This window comes from Rhineura floridana, chromosome 8, assembly GCF_030035675.1.
Source record: "Rhineura floridana isolate rRhiFlo1 chromosome 8, rRhiFlo1.hap2, whole genome shotgun sequence".
NCBI lineage: Eukaryota > Metazoa > Chordata > Lepidosauria > Squamata > Rhineuridae > Rhineura > Rhineura floridana.
Window position 1 is genome coordinate 46,664,397 of NC_084487.1, and position 20,454 is coordinate 46,684,850.

Consider the following 20,454-nt stretch of genomic DNA (forward strand, 5'->3'; position numbering starts at 1 on the left):
TATACTATTCCTTTCACTCAAAGTTCCCTGGCTGAAACCTAACAGCACTCCTTTACCTGATTTAATGCTGAATAAACATATATACAACCTCTGTTTGAGGATTCCCACAGCCTGCTAGCTAGCACAACTGGATAGTTTACTCAGTTTAGCACTGTATACTTCCCTTTGTTTCAAAGTTAATTGTTTTAGCTTGTTTACATTACATGGAATAAAATTAACATACTATTGCTTTTGCTGTTTAGAATATTGAATAGTCATTCAAAAATTGGCTCCAGGTCTAACCACTTTTGGTGCTGGCATCCAACTGATTTCCCCCCACAGATTAATGGCCCTTCATGGACAGAAGCCTCACAGACCTGACAGTCATGGAAACAACCAAGGATACAGTATCTAACATGAATCTTGGGATATCTATAAAAAGGGCTTGAATAATTCCTAATGATCTCACTGACACATGAAGCAGGACACACACCCATCTATAATGCACGTAGATGCAACCTTGTATTATTTATAATATAGCATCTATGAGACCTCTTAAGCCATAATTTCACCACGCTCCTCTCTCTTACCTCATGAGCTCCTTCCGCAGCTCCTTCCGCAGCTCCTTCCGCAGAGGTGTTGCATGGAGCCGGTGGTATCGTACCTCCCATACTTGCAATAAAAATAAAAAATTCAGTGAGATCCAGAGTTTGACAGTGTTTGGCTTAAGACAAAGGCAACAGTATAAATCGTTAACTAGTTAACACCTTGAAGTGAAAAGGAATAGCTGAACAGAAATTCTATTACCTTGAAATCGGTCCTATTTGGTTTTCTGAATTGCTACTCAGGAATGATTCAACACAGTTTTAAGTTATTAGGGTAGAGTTCTTCCAACTTTTTAAAATAGCTGGAACCCCTTAGGTATAAAGTTAGGAAGCATGAAAAATGGCAGTGGAAGATCAAGCAGACTGTGAATACCATAATTCCACAATATTAGGGGGATTTTCCTGAACAAAGCACTCGATTTTTACCCAAACATTTCTTCATGTTAAGAGCTGTGAAGTACAGAAAGAACACAAGTGCAATATACATTTTTTGAGTGATTTCAGGCTGTTTTCAATGTTTTTAAAAAATTGTTGTAACCTGCCTTGGGACCTGTGGGTGAAGGGTAGGTAATAAATTTAAATAAAAATAATACATTAACAGTGAAAAAAAACTTTCTCTCTGTAGAGGGATGTGGGATGCAGAATAACGATAGTAACTTTCCTACAGCAAGGATTGTCGACTCTCAAACTGTTCTGTTTTTAATTCTATACTTCTGAAGCTTATTCCTAAAGCACATGGTTTACATCACAACTGGTTGCCCTAGAATGTACAGCAAAAGGTAATGGGGAATCACACTTGCTGCTTTAATAAATTCATGGAGTTATATTCCCCGCTGCACTTTCCAAAAACACTCTTCTCTGTGTCTTGTTATAGAACAACTGTAACACACTTCTCTAGGAAGAACACTAAAGGCTAAATCTAACTGAAATAAAATTTACCTTGAACAAAACTTTTGTTACAAGGGGAGGATCCCAGAAGAGTAGCCACCAAATGAGACTCTTCCTATTATATGGTCATCCTATTTTATTTACAGCCTCACACTAATTCTGGAAGACTGTACTATTCAACAAATAGTAGATTCAAAATGAAAACTGTTTCACACAGCCAGAAAGCGAGCAAGAGATCTCAAATAACTGAGGTCTTCCACCCACTCCTGCAGAAAACCTTAGATCACACCACTGAGTAACACAGCTGCAGTCAGAACCATCCTGAAGCAACATCAGCTATAGTTTTTTCTACATTCCTCCTCCACACCACAGCTATTGCTACACTTCACACTATGAAATGCAATGGAACTATACATTAAGGTCTCTAGAAGCTAAAGCTTGATTGCTTTTCTTCACAGAATCATTGGCATTATTACTTGACTTTTTTTCTGGGCTATGAAACAGGACATCATAATGGTTTTTAATTTATTTAGCATGGTGTTGGGTTGCATAAATGGCATTTTTGGCAATGTAACACCGATTGCTTTCAAGCAGGGTCTGAAATCTTGAAGGGATATTAAGAGAACAATCTGGAAATTTTTAACAGCCAATTTCGCCATTGTACAGATTTAAATAAATAATCCAATTAAGTGTTTAATCATGTTTACAACAATATGGAAGAAGCTCTGTCTCCCCTAGCCTGACATAAATTAGCTACTCAATCTAAGCCCAATGACATACACTGGCACAATCCAAACTGCTTGTAATGTGGCTTGTGCTACGCACTTTGCAATAAGTGGTTTGATAAACACAGTCTTTTTTCCACACAATGAAAAAATCTTAAGCAACTCAAAGTTCAAGGCTACTTCGAAAATATGCTTTTCCAGTGGAGAAGGAATTTCCAAGGGGGAAGAAAAGCATGGGCAAGAGTGTGCTTGTTATATGGATAATAATACGTGCGTTTCCCTGTGTGAATGTGCTCTGGTGTAGTACCTGGCAACAATATCCCAGCCTCACACGTACAAGAGAGATAAAGAAAGTGCAACACGTGAGCAATCATCGCACCTAATGATTTAGTAGTATTTTCTTATCCTTTCCCCAAATACACAAGAGTGCTTTCTGTGTAGGAAAAATGTTCATATTCTATGTGGTCCCAAGACTAGGGAGATTAAAGAACACAAGTTAATTTTAACAGCCTGAAAATCTTCCTAGACGAGAAAGGGAAGAGGCAGAGTGGAGTAACTGGACGAGAGAACAGGTTTCCAAAGACACAACTAGGCCTTCCATCCTGAAATTCGACAATACATCCCCCAAATGGCCTCGGATTCGGGGGAAAGGATTGAAGAAACAAAACAAAGCAAGCAACCTGACAAAGTACGGCTCATAAATATCCCTTATTGCAGGGGGGAACTCATCTTCCCAGGACCGTAGAAGTCCCTACAACTCCAAACGCTCCTAGTTTTTCAAATTTTGCTCTAGCTGTCCAGCAAGGGAGGAAAACGCACCCCGACCTCTTAAATAAAGGTGGCCTGAGTCAAGCTTCCCCACAAACAGCAGCTCCCACAAACCCTACCGAAAAGAAGGGTGGGAGGCGGGACCTCACGCTTACTCACCCCTCCACCCACTCGCGGAAGAAGTGCAACTCCTCAGTGTGCAGGACGGCCGGATTCTCCTTGCAGAGTTTCACGAAGGCCCGGAGCTCGTTCAGTTTCCGTAGGTCCATAGTTCGCTGCGTTTTACCCCCGCGTTCCCTCACCACAACCGCACCGCTTGTCGCTACTGTGGTAGCTGTTACCACCGGAGCTTCCCTCCAAGGGGAGTAACGAAAGTTCCCAGCCACTCGACCTCTTGCTCGCTCGGGGTCCCGCTGTCTGTCACGCGTAGTTTAGTTCAGTTCATCGCCTCTCGCGCGCGCGCTCCTGCCCCGCCCCCTTGTCAGCTTTCGCTCGCGGCTGCCTCTCCCGCCGCGCTGGCCTTCCCCTTTGCCCACACCCGAGAGACTCCTCCTACTCTTCCCTCACAGTCTACCCCCGTGGCCCCCAGTCTCGGGCGCGGGGGACTAGAATTTTCTAGAAATGAAACGTAAGTCGCCCAAGAAATTGCCTATCTTCATTGTCTCTGTACCACCACTATACTCACATATTCACTTAGACAACAAAAAAGAGCTACTTCGCTCGCTGAGGAAAATAACTGAACCTAAAGCCGCTTTCTGAGCATTTTATTGGGAGGAGGGCGCTTTAAAAAGCAGGCGTTTTATTTGGTCACCTAAAGAAAAAATAAACTTAACAACCGTCTACGTACATACTCCCGGAAGATTAGAAGCAAAAGACAATCTCCAGTTGAAATGGGAGTAATGACGCCATCAAGCTTCGACTTAGTGCAGACAAGGTCCTCTAAACGTGCAAGTGGTCTGTTTGAGCTTGGTGTAGGCTGATATACTACTAGGGAGCGGGGTCTTGGGGCAGAGAGTAGGAGGGAAGTTGGCTTTTCTTTAGAGATCGCCCTGTAGTGGTGGGTGTTTGGCTTTGCAGGTAGGGGGGTTCAGCCATGGTGTGGTTCCCAGCACAGAGACTTATCCAACCTGTAAGGGGCATGTGCAGCTTTTCAGGTCAGAGACTTTCTTTCCTTCTGAATACGAGCTTCCTTAGCTGTGGGGAGGGAGGAAGTTTCATGTGGTAGGCACTCACCTCCACTATGTGTGTACATTAGATACCTGTTCTTCACTTTCTCAGTTTCTCCAATGTACAACGGTACCCTGTGCATGTAGCTAAGTTATTAATCCCGTTAAATATACATTTCATTTCTATGATGTATCACAAAATCTCAGAAAACGATGTTTTCTAATCGGAAGGCTAATCGGAAGACTTCATGTAAAGACTAAGGATAAGGTTCTGGCATGTTTAGGGTCGCTAAAACTTCTGAGGTCATAAAAGAGGACATGTTTTTCACAGAATACAGTACATTTAAATCTCAAATTGAACCAAGATATGTAATAGAACTTTCTGTGTGTTTTGAAAACCATAGTAACTCATTTGCGGCCATGAATTAGATAAGTGAAACTAATTTAAGTCCCATTGATTTCAATGGGAAAAGTAACACTTCCCCATGGAAACTAGTGAGACTTAAAGGTGCTTTTAAATTTGGCTGGATTTTTGTGCGGTTTTTGAAACTACATAGCATCATTTCTCACATACTTAAAATAATTCAAACTTTTGTTTTTTGAAAGGATTTGAATTTCCATAGCTTTCAGCAAATTAAGGTAATCAGTAAATTTTAAACATTTTGGCTCTTCCATTTTATGTTTGCTCTGTAATATTTTTGTGCAGTTAATAAAAGCAAATAAAAATATCTATTGATGCAAAGTCTTTTGTTTATTTTTTTGTGAATTGTTGAATTGGAAAAATTATTTTGTAATAGTAAGATTATGCTTCCAGATCAACCTTTGAAGGAATAAGTTACACAATTCAAATTAAAAGAACGTATATACTCCTATGTTACAGGACTTTTAATTGAATTGTTGTTGTTATGTGCCTTCAAGTCAATTACGACTTATGGTGACCCTGTGAATCAGCGACCTCCAGTACATCTGTCATGAACCACCCAGTTCAGATCTTGTAAGTTCAGGTCTGTGGCTTCCTTTATGGAAAACCTGCAACCTACAAAATTGTTACATCTTTTGACATCAGAGTTTAAATGAGGACTAAAAGGAAAATGAACTTTATTTTTAAATGTTTTGTTATGTGTTAATTGCTAGTTTAGGGTGTAACATAGAGAATCCAAAATCTCTGGATTGCTAGATTCTAAGTAGCATGAGATATACGTAACCTCACTGAAATCAGTAGGGTTACATGTCCAACTCCACATAAAATGAGGCTGTAATCCTATGCACACATGCCAGAGTTAAGTTCTATTGGATTTATTGGGACTTCTGAGTGACACACCCTTTCTAGGAAGTAGACCCTTTGGAATTCAGTGGTATTTGCACTTGAGTGCACCTGTTTAGGGTCAGGCTGCAAAATGTATAAAGAAATAGTTAAGGTTACAATTCTATGCATGTTTCCTTGACACCAGGCCTGTTACATTTTCCTGGGATTTATTTCTTGGTAAAAAATGTGAGCGGTCTTATTTTAAATATGGCGCTTACTTTTGACTATGTCCTATTGAACTTCTGAGAAAACAGATAATACAAAACTGAAAAGGTGCATCCCTGAGCAAATTTATTAGGAGTAGTAATTAGGTGATTCCCACTGAAAATGAGACATTTGTCTAGTAGACAAGTCTAACTGTATTTTCCATTGATATCAGTGAGGTATGTAGCCTAATCTCATGCATATTTACTTGTGTTTTCAATTGGGCTTGCTCCTGAGGACATTTGTATAGGATAGCCTGAACCTATCCAGAGATTAGATTGCATAGCTGTAGTCCTATGCAGAGTTTGGCACACTCAACCCAACTTAATTCAGTGGATTATGTGACTAAGTGCATAGGATTGCAGCCTTAGTTACTACTAAATTTCTCAAGATTGTACTCCTGGTCTGTAGTGAAGTATAACTGCAATTTTATATAGTTACTAGTTTACCAACTTCTGTGATTATAGCAGGTTATTCCAATGCAATATTTTGGCACTTGAAATGAAATAATTTGATTTCTCCCCTCAAATAAGTCTGATTTTCAAAATATTCTTGGCAGATTCTGAGTTCATATCAATAAACGGTCTATGTTGGTACTAGACTGCTTTAAGAATTGGACTGGGAAATGTGTTAGTGTCATGTGGTCGTCCCCCATTCAAAGGAGGAGAAACATAAGCATTACATTTGCAGGCGAGGGGGAGTTAGGATAGTGTCCTTATAAAACAAATATTAAAAATGTGGTGCTGCACAGGAAGAGATAACAAGAATGCAAGAATGCAACTGCTAATACAGAGTTACATTCTTACCCTCCTTAATCTAATCTCATTGTATAGTTTTGGAAGGATGGTTATTAACAGGAGCATCACTAAAATATGCAACTTTCCATTCTGTGGAATGGCTAACTCTAGTTCCTCATCAGTCATTGGTAAATATTATAGTTATATTGTAGAGCAGGGTGGGAAACCTGCGGCCCTCCAGATGTTGCTGGACTACAACTCCCAGCTTCCCTGACCATTGGCCATACTGACTGGGGCTTATGGCAGTTGGAGAGCAGCAACATTTGGAGAACCACAGATTCCACCACCCTTGTTGCAGAAGAATATCTGGCAATCTTACATGTAAATGGTAGCACAATAAATGCCACTGCCAAGGTATTTACAGTCTTCGTGATTGAAATAAATGCTGAGGACAGAAAAAAAATCTTAACTGTTTTGTCCTTTCTGAATAAAGGTGAGACTTTGTGCAATGCCTTGCTGTCACATTTGTAAGTAAATTAAACATTTCAGTCCTTTTATATCTCCCACCCATAACTGTTTTTTAAGCTTTCATACATTGTTTTGTTAAAGCCAAAGCACAAATTTTTAACTTTAAGGCTGCTGCAGTCCTGTACTCACTTACCTGGAAGTTACTGCTATTGAACTCAGTAGGGCTTACTTCTGAGTAGACTTGTACTGCAAGTTATTCCACATAGAAATTGAAATGTTAAGTAGAGATTTATCTTGGGAAACAAAGTGAGATGAATAGTGCTTAGAATGGCAGGTATGTGACTTGGTTGTATTATAGCTAGAAGGGGAAAAGTCTTTCAGCTTGACACAATGCAACTGTTTTCTTTTAGGCTGCAAGTTCTGTTTCTTCCGGAAATTGTCCATCCAGCCTGTTCAGCAGAGGAAGATTCCAAACCGGTACTTAGGCCAACCTAGCCCTTTCACACACCCACATCTTCTCAAACCAGGTAAGGATCATTACAATACAGCCCTAAGCATCTTTACACAGAGATAGGGACCACTGTATTCAATGGGACTTACTCCTAGGCAAGTTTGCCTAGGATAGCTGCCATGGACACTGGTTTGTAACTTGCATAATCCAATTATTTCTATTTTGCTCTGAAGAAACAACATGAAGAAGCAGATTGCACATCCTTAGTGGAATTCACATTCAGAAAGCATTTCCTAAAATTATCCCTGGGCATGGATTTCTCAATCAAAATTTATTTCTTAAAATCATAGATCATCACAGTAAAAAACAAAACAGGGATCAATACAACAAAAGCCTTAAAGCATCATAGTATAAAGTGGGGAAATGGAAGGTATGTGCTTCTGTAAACAAAAGTAACATGTAAACAAGGTGATTGGAAGTATGGCCAGCAATAATTTCCGTTACTACAGCAGCGGAAAAATGCCACAGTAGTTTTGCCAATAATTAGAAATTTCTCTTTTCATAAGAACTTAACCTAATGCTGGGATCCATGTTGAAGCCCCCATTCCGTGTTTTCCTACTTTAAGAGTTCCAGCAGGTGGACATGAGGGGCAGAGCCACTTCTCACAGCACCAAGACTTTGGAATAGAATCATAGAGTTGGAAGGGGCCTATAAGGCCATTGAGTCCAGCCCCTGCTCAGTGCAGGAATCCAAATTAAAGTATGCCTGACTGGTGGCTGTCCAGCTGCCTCTTGAATGCCTCCAGTGTTGGAGAGCCCACCACCTCCCTAGGTCATTGGTTGCACTGTCATACTGCTCCAACAGTTAGAAAGTATTTCTTGATGTTCAGTTGAAATCTCGCTTCCTGCAACTTGAGCCCTTTGTTCTGTGTCCTGCACTCTGTGACAATCCTGGCCCTCCTCTGTGTGACAGCCTTTCAGTACTTGAAGAGTGCTATCATATCTCCTCTCAGTCTTCTTTTCTCAAGACTAATCATGCCCAGTTCTTTCAGTCTCTCCTCATAAGGCTTTGTTTCCAGTCCATCCTCATTGCCTCCTCTGAACCTGTTCCAATTTGTCTGCATCCTTCTTAAACAAGATTAGTCTGGCAGGATTTGTTCTTAACAAATCCATATTGGCTTCTAGTAATCACTGTTGTTTTCAAGGAGCATACAGACTGACTGCTTTATAATACACTCCAGAATTTTCCCAGGGATCAATGTCAGGCTGACTGGTCTGTAGTTTCCAGGTTCCTCCTTTTGCCCTTTTTGGAGATAGGGACAACATTAGCCTTCCTCCAGTCAGCCAGCACTTCACCCATCCTCCACAATTTCACAAAGATAATAGACAGTGGTTCCAAAAGTTCTTCAGCCAGTTCCTTCAGTACTCTAGGATGCATTTTATTGGGCCCTGTAGATTTGAACTTGTTCAATGTGATTAGGTATTCCTTGTCCATTTGTCTATCAATCTCAAGCTGCAATCCTGCCCCTTCAACTTCATGTTTCCCGGGAGGATCATAGACCCTCTTTTGGGAAAAGAATGAGCCAAAGTAGGAACTGAGCACTTCTACCTTTTCTTTGTCATCTGTTATTTTGCCACCTGTACCACAATTTCTTTTCTCTGTCTTTTACTATAGGTGTACCTGAAGAAAAGTTTTTGTTGCCTTTGGCATTTCTCGCTAACCTCAGGGTTATTCTCAGCTTTAGCTTTCCTGATGCCATCCCTGCAGTTTCATGCTACTAGTCTTCCTTTGTGGCCTGGCCTTTCTTCCACTTCCTGTATGTGTCCTTTTTTGTTTTCAGGTCATCTCTAAGCTTTTTGTGAAGTCACACTGGCTTCTTCTGCTGGCTTCCCTTTTTTTCCTTGATGGAATTGTTTGCCATTGTGCCTTTAGAATTTCCTTTTTTTAGAAACTCCCACCCATCTTGGATTCCTTTTCTCATTTAGGGTCACTTGCCATGGAGCCTTACTTACCATTTTTCTGAGTTTATTAGAATTGGCTTTCCTGAAATCTAGGGTATGCATATGGCTACTCTCAGCTTTTGCTTTCTTTAAAATCAGGAACTCAAGTATAGCATGGTCACTTTCCCCCAGAATTCCCGTAACTGCCACTTCATCCACCAAGTCATCTCTCTTGGTTAGAATCAAGTCAAGGATAGCTGATCCTCTAGTTGCTTCCTCTACTTTCTGTAGGAAAAAGTTATCTCCAACACAAGTCAGAAATTTCTTGGAGGGGCCATGTTTGGCAGAATTTGTCTCCCAACAGATATCGGGGTAATTGAAGTCCTCCATTCATCATGCCTCCTTGAAACATTGGCAATTTGCTTTTCGAAAGTTTCATCCTTGTCTTCTTCTTGATTGGGTGGTCAGTAGTAGACTCCAACCACCATGTTCCTTTTATTCCTTGCCCCATTTATCTTAATCCAGATACTCTTGTGGAGCTATCAAGCTCATCCTCCTGTATTTCTTTGCAGGGATATATATTAACATATAGCGCGACTCCATCTCCCATTCTATTCTTTCTGTTCTTTTTAAACACATTATATCCTTCAATTGCTGTATTCCAGTTATGGAAGTTATCCCATCAAGTGGCAATACCCTCCTTTATATTGGGAGATCAGTCTGGGTCCATCTTCACTGGTCTTCAGGTGGTCAGGGAAGACAGTTTTATTCCAGTGGGCCTTTGACTCCTTTTACTGATGTGTTTTGATGTGCTTGGTTGTGCTATTTTTTAATCTAAGGGTTTTTTATATTTTATTTACTGCTGTTTTAACTGTTAGCTGTTCTGATTGTCTTTTAATAGAAGCGTGAGAAAAAACATTTAGAAATAAATAAATATCTCTATTTGCATTTGTAAATTAGGCCCAGGCCAGCAATTAACTGTATAGCTAGCAACAGGTTTTGTTCTTATTAGAAAAGGGAAGGAATCATTCAGCCTTGGAAAAGTTACTTTTTTGAACTACAACTCCCATCAGCCCCAGCCAGCATAGCCACTGGATTGGGCTGATAGGAGTTGTAGTTCAAAAAAGTAACTTTTCCAAGCTCTGGAATTTCATAATAGGTCAATCATGCTTTCTACCAAAACTGGCAATCCTTTCCCTTTATCCCAAGCCCCTTTATTTATCTATCTCTCTCCAAACATTATCCTGTTGTCATGCACATTTAAGTCCCAGTGAGTTCAGTCAAATTAGTGTCTCCTGAGTAATAGTGCTTAGGAATGCTTCTTTTCTGTATGGCTATTTTTGTATTATTTTTGTATCCTGCCTTTGTACTAAACAGTTAAAATTACATTACTATGGGCTGGTTCACACATCACTTTAAACTACAAAACCTTAACTGTGGTTAAGGTGAACACACAGTGGGCTCGTACACGGGGCTGCAACACTGCGCTCCTCCTTCACTCTTACCTGCTGCCGTGCTGCCAGTACCTAAACCATGCCTTGCCCTCAAGTTATGTCCAATTCAAGGCCCGTAGTTTGTTTCCCCAAAACAAACCATGAGTGGTAAGCCAAGAACAAAGCTGGTTACAGCTGTTGGTTTGTTTAGAAAGAGACAAATCATGAGCCTAGATTCAAACATAATGTTAAGTTAAAGCATGGCTTAGCTTTAGGCAGTGTGGCAGCAGCAGCAAGAGGGGGTGGAGGAGCAAAGCGACTGCAGTTTTACCCACAAGTATATTGCACATGCACCTTTTAAACCATAGTTGTTTAGCTGTAGTTTAAAGCGATATGCAAACTAGGCCAAAATATGACTGTTACTATAAAAATGGAATGTGTTTACTGCAGAGAAACTTCCCATCATTCACCTGTTCTGTCAAAGTCTTCCAGCTATAACAGAACTAAGCTTGATATGCTAAATGTCGCTTGCAGTGCAATCCTATACCTGTCTACTCAGGTATAGTCCTACAGAGTTCAGTGGGACTTATTTCCAGGTAAGCATGTATTAGTTGTCCGCAAAATTAGCTTTAAAGTAAAAATGAGTTAAAGTTGAAACCTTGTTCTTCCATGCTAATGCAAGAGGAGCCCTGATGGATCAGAACACAGGGCCATCTAGTCCAGCCTTATGTTTCTCACAGTAACTGTCCAGGTGCTTGCCAACCAGGACATAAAAGAAACAGCTCTTTCTCACTGTTTTGCCCCAGTAACTGGAATTTACTACCATATTGCCTCGGAACATACACTGTTCAGTCTTTGTTATTCCATAATAATAGGTTAGATCTGGTGGAGGCACCTGTTTTTGTTTGGTTATGTTTCTATTCCACCTTTCCTCCAAGGAGCTCAAGTGGTATACAAGGTTCTCCCCTTCCCCTTTTTATCTCCACAACAGCCCTGTAAGGTAGATTATTTTATTTATTTGATTGATATATATCCTGCCCTTTCTCGCAGTAGGATCCCAGGGCAGCAAACAAAAGCACTAAAACACTTTAAAACATCATAAAAACAGACTTCAAAATATATTAAAACACAACAACCATTAAAAGCATATTAAAACAAAGCAACTTTAAAAAAAGTTTTAAAGCTTTAAAAACATTAAAAAAGAAGGTTTAAAATATATTAAAAAGCTATTTCAACACAGATGCAGACTGGGATAAGGTCTCTACTTAAAAGGCTTGTTGAAAGAGGAAGACTTGTTGAAAGAGGAAGAAAGAGGAAAATGGGCGCCAAAAAGATAACAGAGATGGTGCCTGTCTAATATTTAAGGGAAGGAAATTCCAAATGGTAGGTGCCACTACACTAAAAGTCTGTTTCCTATGTTGTGCAGAACAGACCTCCTGACAAGATGGTATCTGCAGGAGGCCCTCACCTGCAGAGCTCAGTGATTGGCTGGGTATGTAAGGGATAAGACTTACATACCTGCTCCACGAGCTAGAGGGAGCCCCAGCTGACGAAGCGTCAAGGCCCCAGCTGACAAAGCGTCAAGGCGAGTTAAGCAGCAGAGCGAGTTCGGCAGCAGGGCGAGGAGGCCAGGGCCCCCCACTCTGCCCTTCTGTTCCCTGACCTCAACTAAACCACAGTCTCCAACCTATTGACGTAATAAACCTCAAACAAAACTATGCAGGTAAGAAGCCAGCAGGGGTGTGGGGGCTTTCCAGTGTTTTGCACAGCCTGGAGCATGTACAACTATCTGCCTGTTGGACAGCAGTCGTGGGTGTGCTCTCGGTGCAATGAGCTCCTGGCTCTCCGGGAATGACTTCATTTCCTTGAGGCCAAGGTGGCAGACCTGGAAAAGCTGAGAGAGGCAGAGAGGTGTGTGGAGGAGGCCTTCAGGGACGTTATAGCTGTGTCCCACTCCAGCGATGATAGCTCTCCTGCTATCATGGAGAACGATGGTCTCGGGGAAGGAGAGCATCCAGCTGAGGAAGAGGGAAACGATCCCTTAGAAGGGACCCATTCCTTGGGGGATGAGCAGCTATCCTCTCGTGCCGAGGATATATCTCCAGGGGGTGGAGGGATCCTTGTAGTGGGTGATTCGATCATTAGGAACATAGACAGTGGGGTGTGTGATGGGCGTGTAGACTGCAAGGTGTTTTGCCTGCCTGGTGCGAAGGTTGCGGATATCGCCTGTCGTTTAGATAGTTTGGTAGACAGTGCTGGGAAGGAGTCAGTGGTCATGGTGCAAGTTGGCACCAACGACATGGGGAAATGCAGCCGTGAGGTCCTGGAAGCAAAATTTAGGTTGCTAGGTAGGATGCTGAAAGCCAGGACCTCCAAGATGGCTTTCTCTGAAGTGCTACCGGTTCCACATGCAAGACCAGCCAGACAGGCCCAGCTTTGTAGTCTCAATGCGTGGATGAGGCGATGGTGTCGGGTGGAAGGGTTCGGATTTGTTAGGCACTGGGGAACATTTTGGGACAAGCCGGGCCTGTACAAAAGGGACGGGCTCCACTTGAACCAGAATGGAACCAGACTGCTGGCACTTAAAATTAAAAAGGTAGCAGAGCAGCTTTTAAACTGACTGAGGGGGGAAACCCGACAGGAGCTGAGAAAGGTCCGGTTCGGAATAAACCTCCCCCCTGGGATAAAAACCAAAGAAATGATGAAATTTTAAAAGGGGTAGGCCTAGAAGTAGGCATTGTGAGAGCAGGGGCACAGGATATAAATTCAGAAGAGCAAAATTACCACAGGCCAAACCACAAGTGCCAAAGACACTTGAAGAGAGACACTGCTTACAAGTACCTGTACGCTAATGCTAGGAGCCTGCGAACCAAGATGGGAGAACTGGAGTGCTTGGTCTTAGAGGAGAGCATTGATATATTGAGCATAACGGAGACCTGGTGGAATGGAGAAAACCAGTGGGATACGGTTATCCCTGGATATAAACTATATCGGAAGGACAGGGAAGGACGTATTGGTGGCGGAGTCGCTCTATACGTGAAAGAAGGCATTGAATCCAGCAAGCTCGAAACCCCAAAAGAGGCAGACTCCTCCACAGAATCGTTGTGGGTGGTGATACCATGCCCCAGGAGGGACTTAATACTGGGAACGATCTATCGTCCCCCTGATCAAAATGCTCAGGGAGACCTTGAGATGAGATATGAAATTGAGGAAGCATCCAAACTAGGAAATGTGGTAGTAATGGGTGACTTCAACTACCCGGACATAGACTGGCCGCATATGTGTTCCAGTCATGACAAAGAAGCAAAGTTTCTAGATATTCTAAATGACTATTCCCTAGACCAGTTGGTCATGGAACCGACCAGAGGGACGGCAACCCTGGACTTAATCCTCAGTGGGGACCGGGACCTGGTGCGAGATGTAAGTGTTGTTGAACCGATTGGGAGCAGTGACCACAGTGCTATTAAATTAAACATACATGTAAATGGCCAATTGCCAAGAAAATCCAACACGGTCACATTTGACTTCAAAAGAGGAAACTTCACAAAAATGAGGGGATTGGTTAAAAAGAAAGCTGAAAAACAAAGTCCAGAGGGTCACATCACTCGAAAATGCTTGGAAGTTGTTTAAAAACACTATATTAGAAGCTCAACTGGAGTGCATACCGCAGATCAGAAAAGGTACCGCCAGGGCCAAGAAGATGCCAGCATGGTTAACGAGCAAAGTCAAGGAAGCTCTTAGAGGCAAAAAGTCTTCCTTCAGAAAATGGAAGTCTTGTCCGAATGAAGAAAATAAAAAAGAACACAAAGTCTGGCAAAAGAAATGCAAGAAGACAATAAGGGATGCTAAAAAAGAATTTGAGGAGCACATTGCTAAGAACATAAAAACCAACAACAAAAAATTCTATAAATACATTCAAAGCAGGAGACCATCTAGGGAGGCGATTGGACCCTTGGATGATAAGGGAGTCAAAGGTGTACTAAAGAACGATAAGGAGATTGCAGAGAAGCTAAATGAATTCTTTGCATCTGTCTTCACAGTGGAAGATATAGGGCAGATCCCTGAACCTGAACTAACATTTGCAGGAAGGGATTCTGAGGAACTGAGACAAATAGTGGTAACGAGAGAGGAAGTTCTAGGCTTAATGGACAATATAAAAACTGACAAATCACCGGGCCCGGATGGCATCCACCCGAGAGTTCTCAAAGAATTCAAATGTGAAATTGCTGATCTGCTAACTAAAATATGTAACTTGTCCCTCGGGTCCTCCTCCATGCCTGAGGACTGGAAAGTGGCAAATGTAACGCCAATCTTCAAAAAGGGATCCAGAGGGGATCCCGGAAATTACAGGCCAGTTAGCTTAACTTCTGTCCCTGGAAAACTGGTAGAAAGTATTATTAAAGCTAGATTAACTAAGCACATAGAAGAACAAGCCTTGCTGAAGCAGAGCCAGCATGGCTTCTGCAAGGGAAAGTCCTGTCTCAGTAACCTATTAGAATTCTTTGAGAGTGTCAACAAGCATATAGATAGAGGCGATCCAGTGGACATAGTGTACTTAGACTTTCAAAAAGCGTTTGACAAGGTACCTCACCAAAGGCTTCTGAGGAAGCTTAGCAGTCATGGAATAAGAGGAGAGGTCCTCTTGTGGATAAGGAATTGGTTAAGAAGCAGAAAGCAGAGAGTAGGAATCAACGGACAGTTCTCCCAATGGAGGGCTGTAGAAAGTGGAGTCCCTCAAGGATCGGTATTGGGACCTGTACTTTTCAACTTGTTCATTAATGACCTAGAATTAGGAGTGAGCAGTGAAGTGGCCAAGTTTGCTGATGACACTAAATTGTTCAGGGTTGTTAAAACAAAAAGGGATTGCAAAGAGCTCCAAAAAGATCTCTCCAAACTGAGTGAATGGGCGGAAAAATGGCAAATGCAATTCAATATAAACAAGTGTAAAATTATGCATATTGGAGCAAAAAATCTGAATTTCACATATACGCTCATGGGGTCTGAACTGGCGGTGACCGACCAGGAGAGAGACCTTGGGGTTGTAGTGGACAGCACGATGAAAATGTCGACCCAGTGTGCGGCAGCTGTGAAAAAGGCAAATTCCATGCTAGCGATAATTAGGAAAGGTATTGAAAATAAAACAGCCGATATCATAATGCCGTTGTATAAATCTATGGTGCGGCCGCATTTGGAATACTGTGTACAGTTCTGGTCGCCTCATCTCAAAAAGGATATTATAGAGTTGGAAAAGGTTCAGAAGAGGGCAACCAGAATGATCAAGGGGATGGAGCGACTCCCTTACGAGGAAAGGTTGCAGCATTTGGGGCTTTTTAGTTTAGAGAAAAGGCGGGTCAGAGGAGACATGATAGAAGTGTATAAAATTATGCATGGCATTGAGAAAGTGGATAAAGAAAAGTTCTTCTCCCTCTCTCATAATACTAGAACTCGTGGACATTCAAAGAAGCTGAATGTTGGAAGATTCAGGACAGACAAAAGGAAGTACTTCTTTACTCAGCGCATAGTTAAACTATGGAATTTGCTCCCACAAGATGCAGTAATGGCCACCAGCTTGGACGGCTTTAAAAGAAGATTAGACAAATTCATGGAGGACAGGGCTATCAATGGCTACTAGCCGTGATGGCTGTGCTGTGCCACCCTAGTCAGAGGCAGCATGCTTCTGAAAACCAGTTGCCAGAAGCCTCAGGAGGGGAGAGTATTCTTGCACTCGGGTCCTGCTTGCGGGCTTCCCCCAGGCACCTGGTTGGCCACTGTGAGAACAGGATGCTGGACTAGATGGGCCACTGGCCTGATCCAGCAGGCTCTTCTTATGTTCTTAAGACGGTATTTCAGGTATCCTGGTCCCAAGCTGTATAGGGCTTTATACATCAAAACTAGAACCTTGAACTTAGCCCAGTAGCTAATAGGTAGCCAGTGCAATTCTTTCAGTAGCGGAGTGACATGTTGACGATAACCTGTTCCAGTGAGCAGTCTCACTGCCACATTTTGCACCAGCTGCAGCTTCCAGACCAACCTCAAGGGTAGCCCCATATAGAGCACATTACAGTAATCCAGTCTGGAGGTTACCAGTGCATGGACAACAGTGGTCAGGCTATCCCTGTCCAGAAACGGCCGCAGCTGTCTTACCATCTGAAGCTGGTGAAAGGCACTCCTAGCCACAGAGGTCACCTGGGCCTCTAGCGACAAAGATGGATCTAGGAGCACCCCCAGACGACGGACCTGCTCTTTCAGAGGGAGTACAACCCCATCCAAAGCAGGCAACTGACCAATTACCCAAATTCAGAAACCACCAACCCACAGCATCTCCATCTTGCTAGGATTGAGAGTCAGTTTATTGGCCCTCAACCAGCCCACCGCAGAGGCCAGGCACCGGTCCAGGGCTTGCAGATTAGGCTAAGAGTTAGTGACTGGTCCAAGGTCACCCAGTGAGCTTCATGATCAAGTGGGGATTTGAACCCGGATCTTCCAGCACTCTAACCACTTCATCATAAGGGAGGGGAGAAAGGTGATTCCACCTCTCATCTGCTCTTAAGGATGGGGGAGAAATTTGATTCAGTTCATGTTTAAAGGTGAACCTATGTCATTTGCATTTTCTGAAACAACCCGCAAATGGAAACACAGCCATCTGTCAAAATCTGCAGTTCTCCAAATTTTGCAGTGCAGTTCTCCAGCCAAGTAACCTGTACAGAAATGCAAATACTAGGGTAAAAGCTAATAATGTTGTTATTAGTGAAAATAACATTAAAATGCATTGTATTAGGGACCCGTTGCTCTGCCACAATGTGTATGTTAGGGAAATTGCATTTAATCACATGTAAATTAGAATAAATTTTCATGAGGACTTTTTAAAATAGATATCACAAATTGATGTGGAACTGAGAGAAACTGAAGTTGACACATTCACCCATCTCTACCTCACCGCCTCCCATGCTATTCTGGAGGGTCCTTCAGCCCTCCAGAACAGATTTTGAGTGGTGCTGGGACTGGAAGGGAATAGGGGAATTGCCTCCCTTCTCCCTTTCATTAGTGGGTGTTGGGAGTGTCCTTTCCATGAGCAGAACTCCAGTCATGGAATCATTAGAGTCAACCTAAAATATTGTAAAGAAAAAAGTCTGAATACAGCTTTATATGAGACTGGTAACATAAGCATGTACTATGCAAAGACATTTATTTAAAAAAAATTAAAAATGCTTACAGTATGATCCTTACCATATTTATCTGGAAGTAATTCCTATTGATTTCACTGGGAATTCCTTCCAGGCAAGCTTGCTTAGGATTGTAGCCTAAGGATATAATTCTGACATCGGTAACATAACATGTCCCACTTCTCTCAATAAAATTTATGAGTGAATAACTGAATGCCAGTTTGTGGTCATAGATTATGCCAAGAATGTACCTCATGTGCAATCCGCAGCTCTTGTTTCTTCAGTCCACTTTTGTTAAAAGACTCTTGTTTTCTGTACCTTGCATTCTTTGCAGATAAAATGTGGTTGACAGATTAAATCTGCAGTTTCGAGAAAGACCATTTTTCCTTGGAGCTGTTAGATACATAGTTGATAATACTAAAAATATCCATTATTGTTCACTGTTAGAAGCTTGGTATTTCTTGGAGAAATTTTCGTTGAGCAATATCTCTTCTGGCATCCAGCACTATTGTTGCCTGTTCAATGTCCAGAAGCTATAAAAGTGTAGTATTTCAAATGGGTTAAAGTTTACATGTTTTCGTCTTCCTCCATCATCACCTGCTCTCCATGCTTGAGTCTGCAGACCGCAGGGTGATTTTGCCTGCCAGAGGTGAAGGTTGTGGCTGTTGCCTGTCATCTAGATAGTGCTGAGGAGGAGTCAGTGGTCATGGTGCATGTTGGCACCAGTGACATGGGGAAATGCACTTGTGAGATCCTGGAAACAAAATTTAGGTTGCTAAGTAGAATGCTGAAAGCTGGGATCTCCAAGATAGCTTTTTGTGAAATGCTACTGGTTCCACACAGGGGACCAGCTGTGGATGAGGTGATGGTATTGGGAGATGTTTGCATTTGTTAGGCACTGGAGAACATTTTGGGACAAGATGGACCTGTACAGAAGGAACGGACCCCACTTGAACTCTGATGGAAGCAGACTGCTGGCTCTTAAAATCAAAAAGATGGCAGAGCAGCTTTTAAACTGATTGAGGGAGGAAAGCCGAGAGGAGCTGAGGAGGGTCCTGTTTGGAACAAATCTCCCCCACCTCCCGGGATAAAGACATAAAAAATAATGACAATTTAAATGGGGTAGGCCTAGAACTAGGCATTGTGAGTGCAGGATCATGAAATAGCAGTTCAGGGAGGCCAAAGTACCATAGACCAAACCAAAAGGGCCAAAGACATTTGAAGAAAGTGTCTATATGGGTTTATACACTAATGGTTGAAGCCTCTGAGTCAAGATAGGAGAACTTGAGTCTTGGTCTTAGAGGACAGCATTGATATAGTGAGCATAATGGAAACCCGGTGGAACTGAGAAAACCAGTGGGACAGTTATCCCTCAATATAAACTATATCAGAAGGACAGGGAAGGACATATCGGAGATGGTGTCGCTCTATATATGAAAGAGGGCATTGAATCCAGCAAGCTGGAAATTCCAAAAGAGACAGACTCTTCCACAGAATTGCTGTGGATGGTGGTACTGGGCCCCAAGAGTAATTTAGTACTGAGGATGTTCTATCATCCCTCTGATCAAAATGCTCAGGGAGATCTTGAAATGAAAAATGAAATCAATGACGTATTCAAACTAGGAAATACTGTAGTAATGAATGTCTTCAACTACCTGACATAGACTGTCTACAAATATGTTCCGGTCACGATAAAGACATAACATTTCTAGATACTCTAAATGACTATGCTGTAGAAGAGTTGTTCCTGGAACTGACCAGAGGGGCAGTGACCCTGGACTTAATCTTCAGTGGCACCCTGGACCTGGTGCGAGATGTAAGTGTTGTCAAACCAATTGGGAACAGTGACCATAGTGCTATTAAATTAAAAATATATGTCAATGGCCAATGGCCAAGAAAATCCAACACTGTCACTTCTGACTTCAAAAGAGGAAACTTCCCAAACATGAAGAGATTGGTAAAAAGAAAGTTGAAAGGCAAAGTCCAGAGGGTCAGATCACTCCAAAATGCTTGCGAGCTGTTTAAAAACACGATATTAAAAGCTCAACTGCAGTATATACCACAGTGCAGGAAAGGTACCACCAAGGCCAAGAGGATTCCAGCTATTAGAAGCAAGAAAGCTTCCTTTAAAAAATGGAAGTCTTGTCCAAATGAGGAGAATAAAAAGGACCACAAACTCTAGCAAAAGAAATGCAAGAAGATAATAATTCTAAAAAATAATTTGAGGAGCACATTGCTAAAAACATAAAAACCAACTATAAATTCTTTAAATACATTCAAAGCAGAAGACTGTCTAGGAGGCGGTTGGACCCTTGGATGACAAGGAAGTCAAAGGTGTGCTAAAGCAGGATAAGGAGATTGCAGAGAAGCTAAATGAATTCTTTGCATCTGTCTTCACAGTGGAGGATATAGGGCTGATCCCTGTGCCTGAACTTACAGGGAGTCTGAAGAACCAAGGCGAATAGTGTTGATGAGAGAGGAAGTTCTAGGTTTAATAGACAAAATATAAACTGACAAATCGCTGTGTCTGGATGGCATCTACCCAAGAGTTCTCAAAGAACTCAAATGTGAACTTGTTGGTCTTCTAACAAAAATATGTAACTTGTCCCTCAGATCTGTC

At 42.0% G+C, this 20,454-nt stretch overlaps 2 protein-coding genes across 9 annotated transcripts in view; one reads left to right on the top strand and one right to left on the bottom strand.

Annotated features, from left to right (window-relative positions):
- The window catches only part of ST13 (ST13 Hsp70 interacting protein), a 41,487-nt gene extending 37,564 nt beyond the window's left edge, over positions 1–3,923 (bottom strand). Inside the window, exons 1-2 of one of the 3 annotated variants that reach the window (XM_061639238.1) lie at positions 3,125–3,786; positions 570–651 (exon numbers count right to left, since the gene is read on the bottom strand). In XM_061639238.1, coding sequence (XP_061495222.1) covers positions 570–651; positions 3,125–3,234 — 192 coding nt within the window. In that variant the 5' untranslated portion in view covers positions 3,235–3,786. Of the gene's footprint in view, positions 1–569; positions 652–3,124; positions 3,787–3,812 lie in introns of those variants that run through there. The other 2 variants (XM_061639239.1, XM_061639237.1) reach the window with 2 other exon arrangements.
- Positions 3,334–20,454, top strand: part of XPNPEP3 (X-prolyl aminopeptidase 3) — a 47,969-nt gene continuing 30,848 nt past the window's right edge. For 2 of the 6 annotated variants that reach the window (XM_061639235.1, XM_061639232.1), the window contains exons 1-2: positions 3,855–4,119; positions 7,257–7,373. In XM_061639235.1, the coding sequence (XP_061495219.1) occupies positions 4,059–4,119; positions 7,257–7,373 (178 nt within the window). In that variant the 5' untranslated portion in view covers positions 3,855–4,058. Of the gene's footprint in view, positions 3,594–3,807; positions 4,120–7,256; positions 7,374–20,454 lie in introns of those variants that run through there. The other 4 variants (XM_061639234.1, XM_061639236.1, XM_061639231.1 and 1 more) reach the window with 4 other exon arrangements.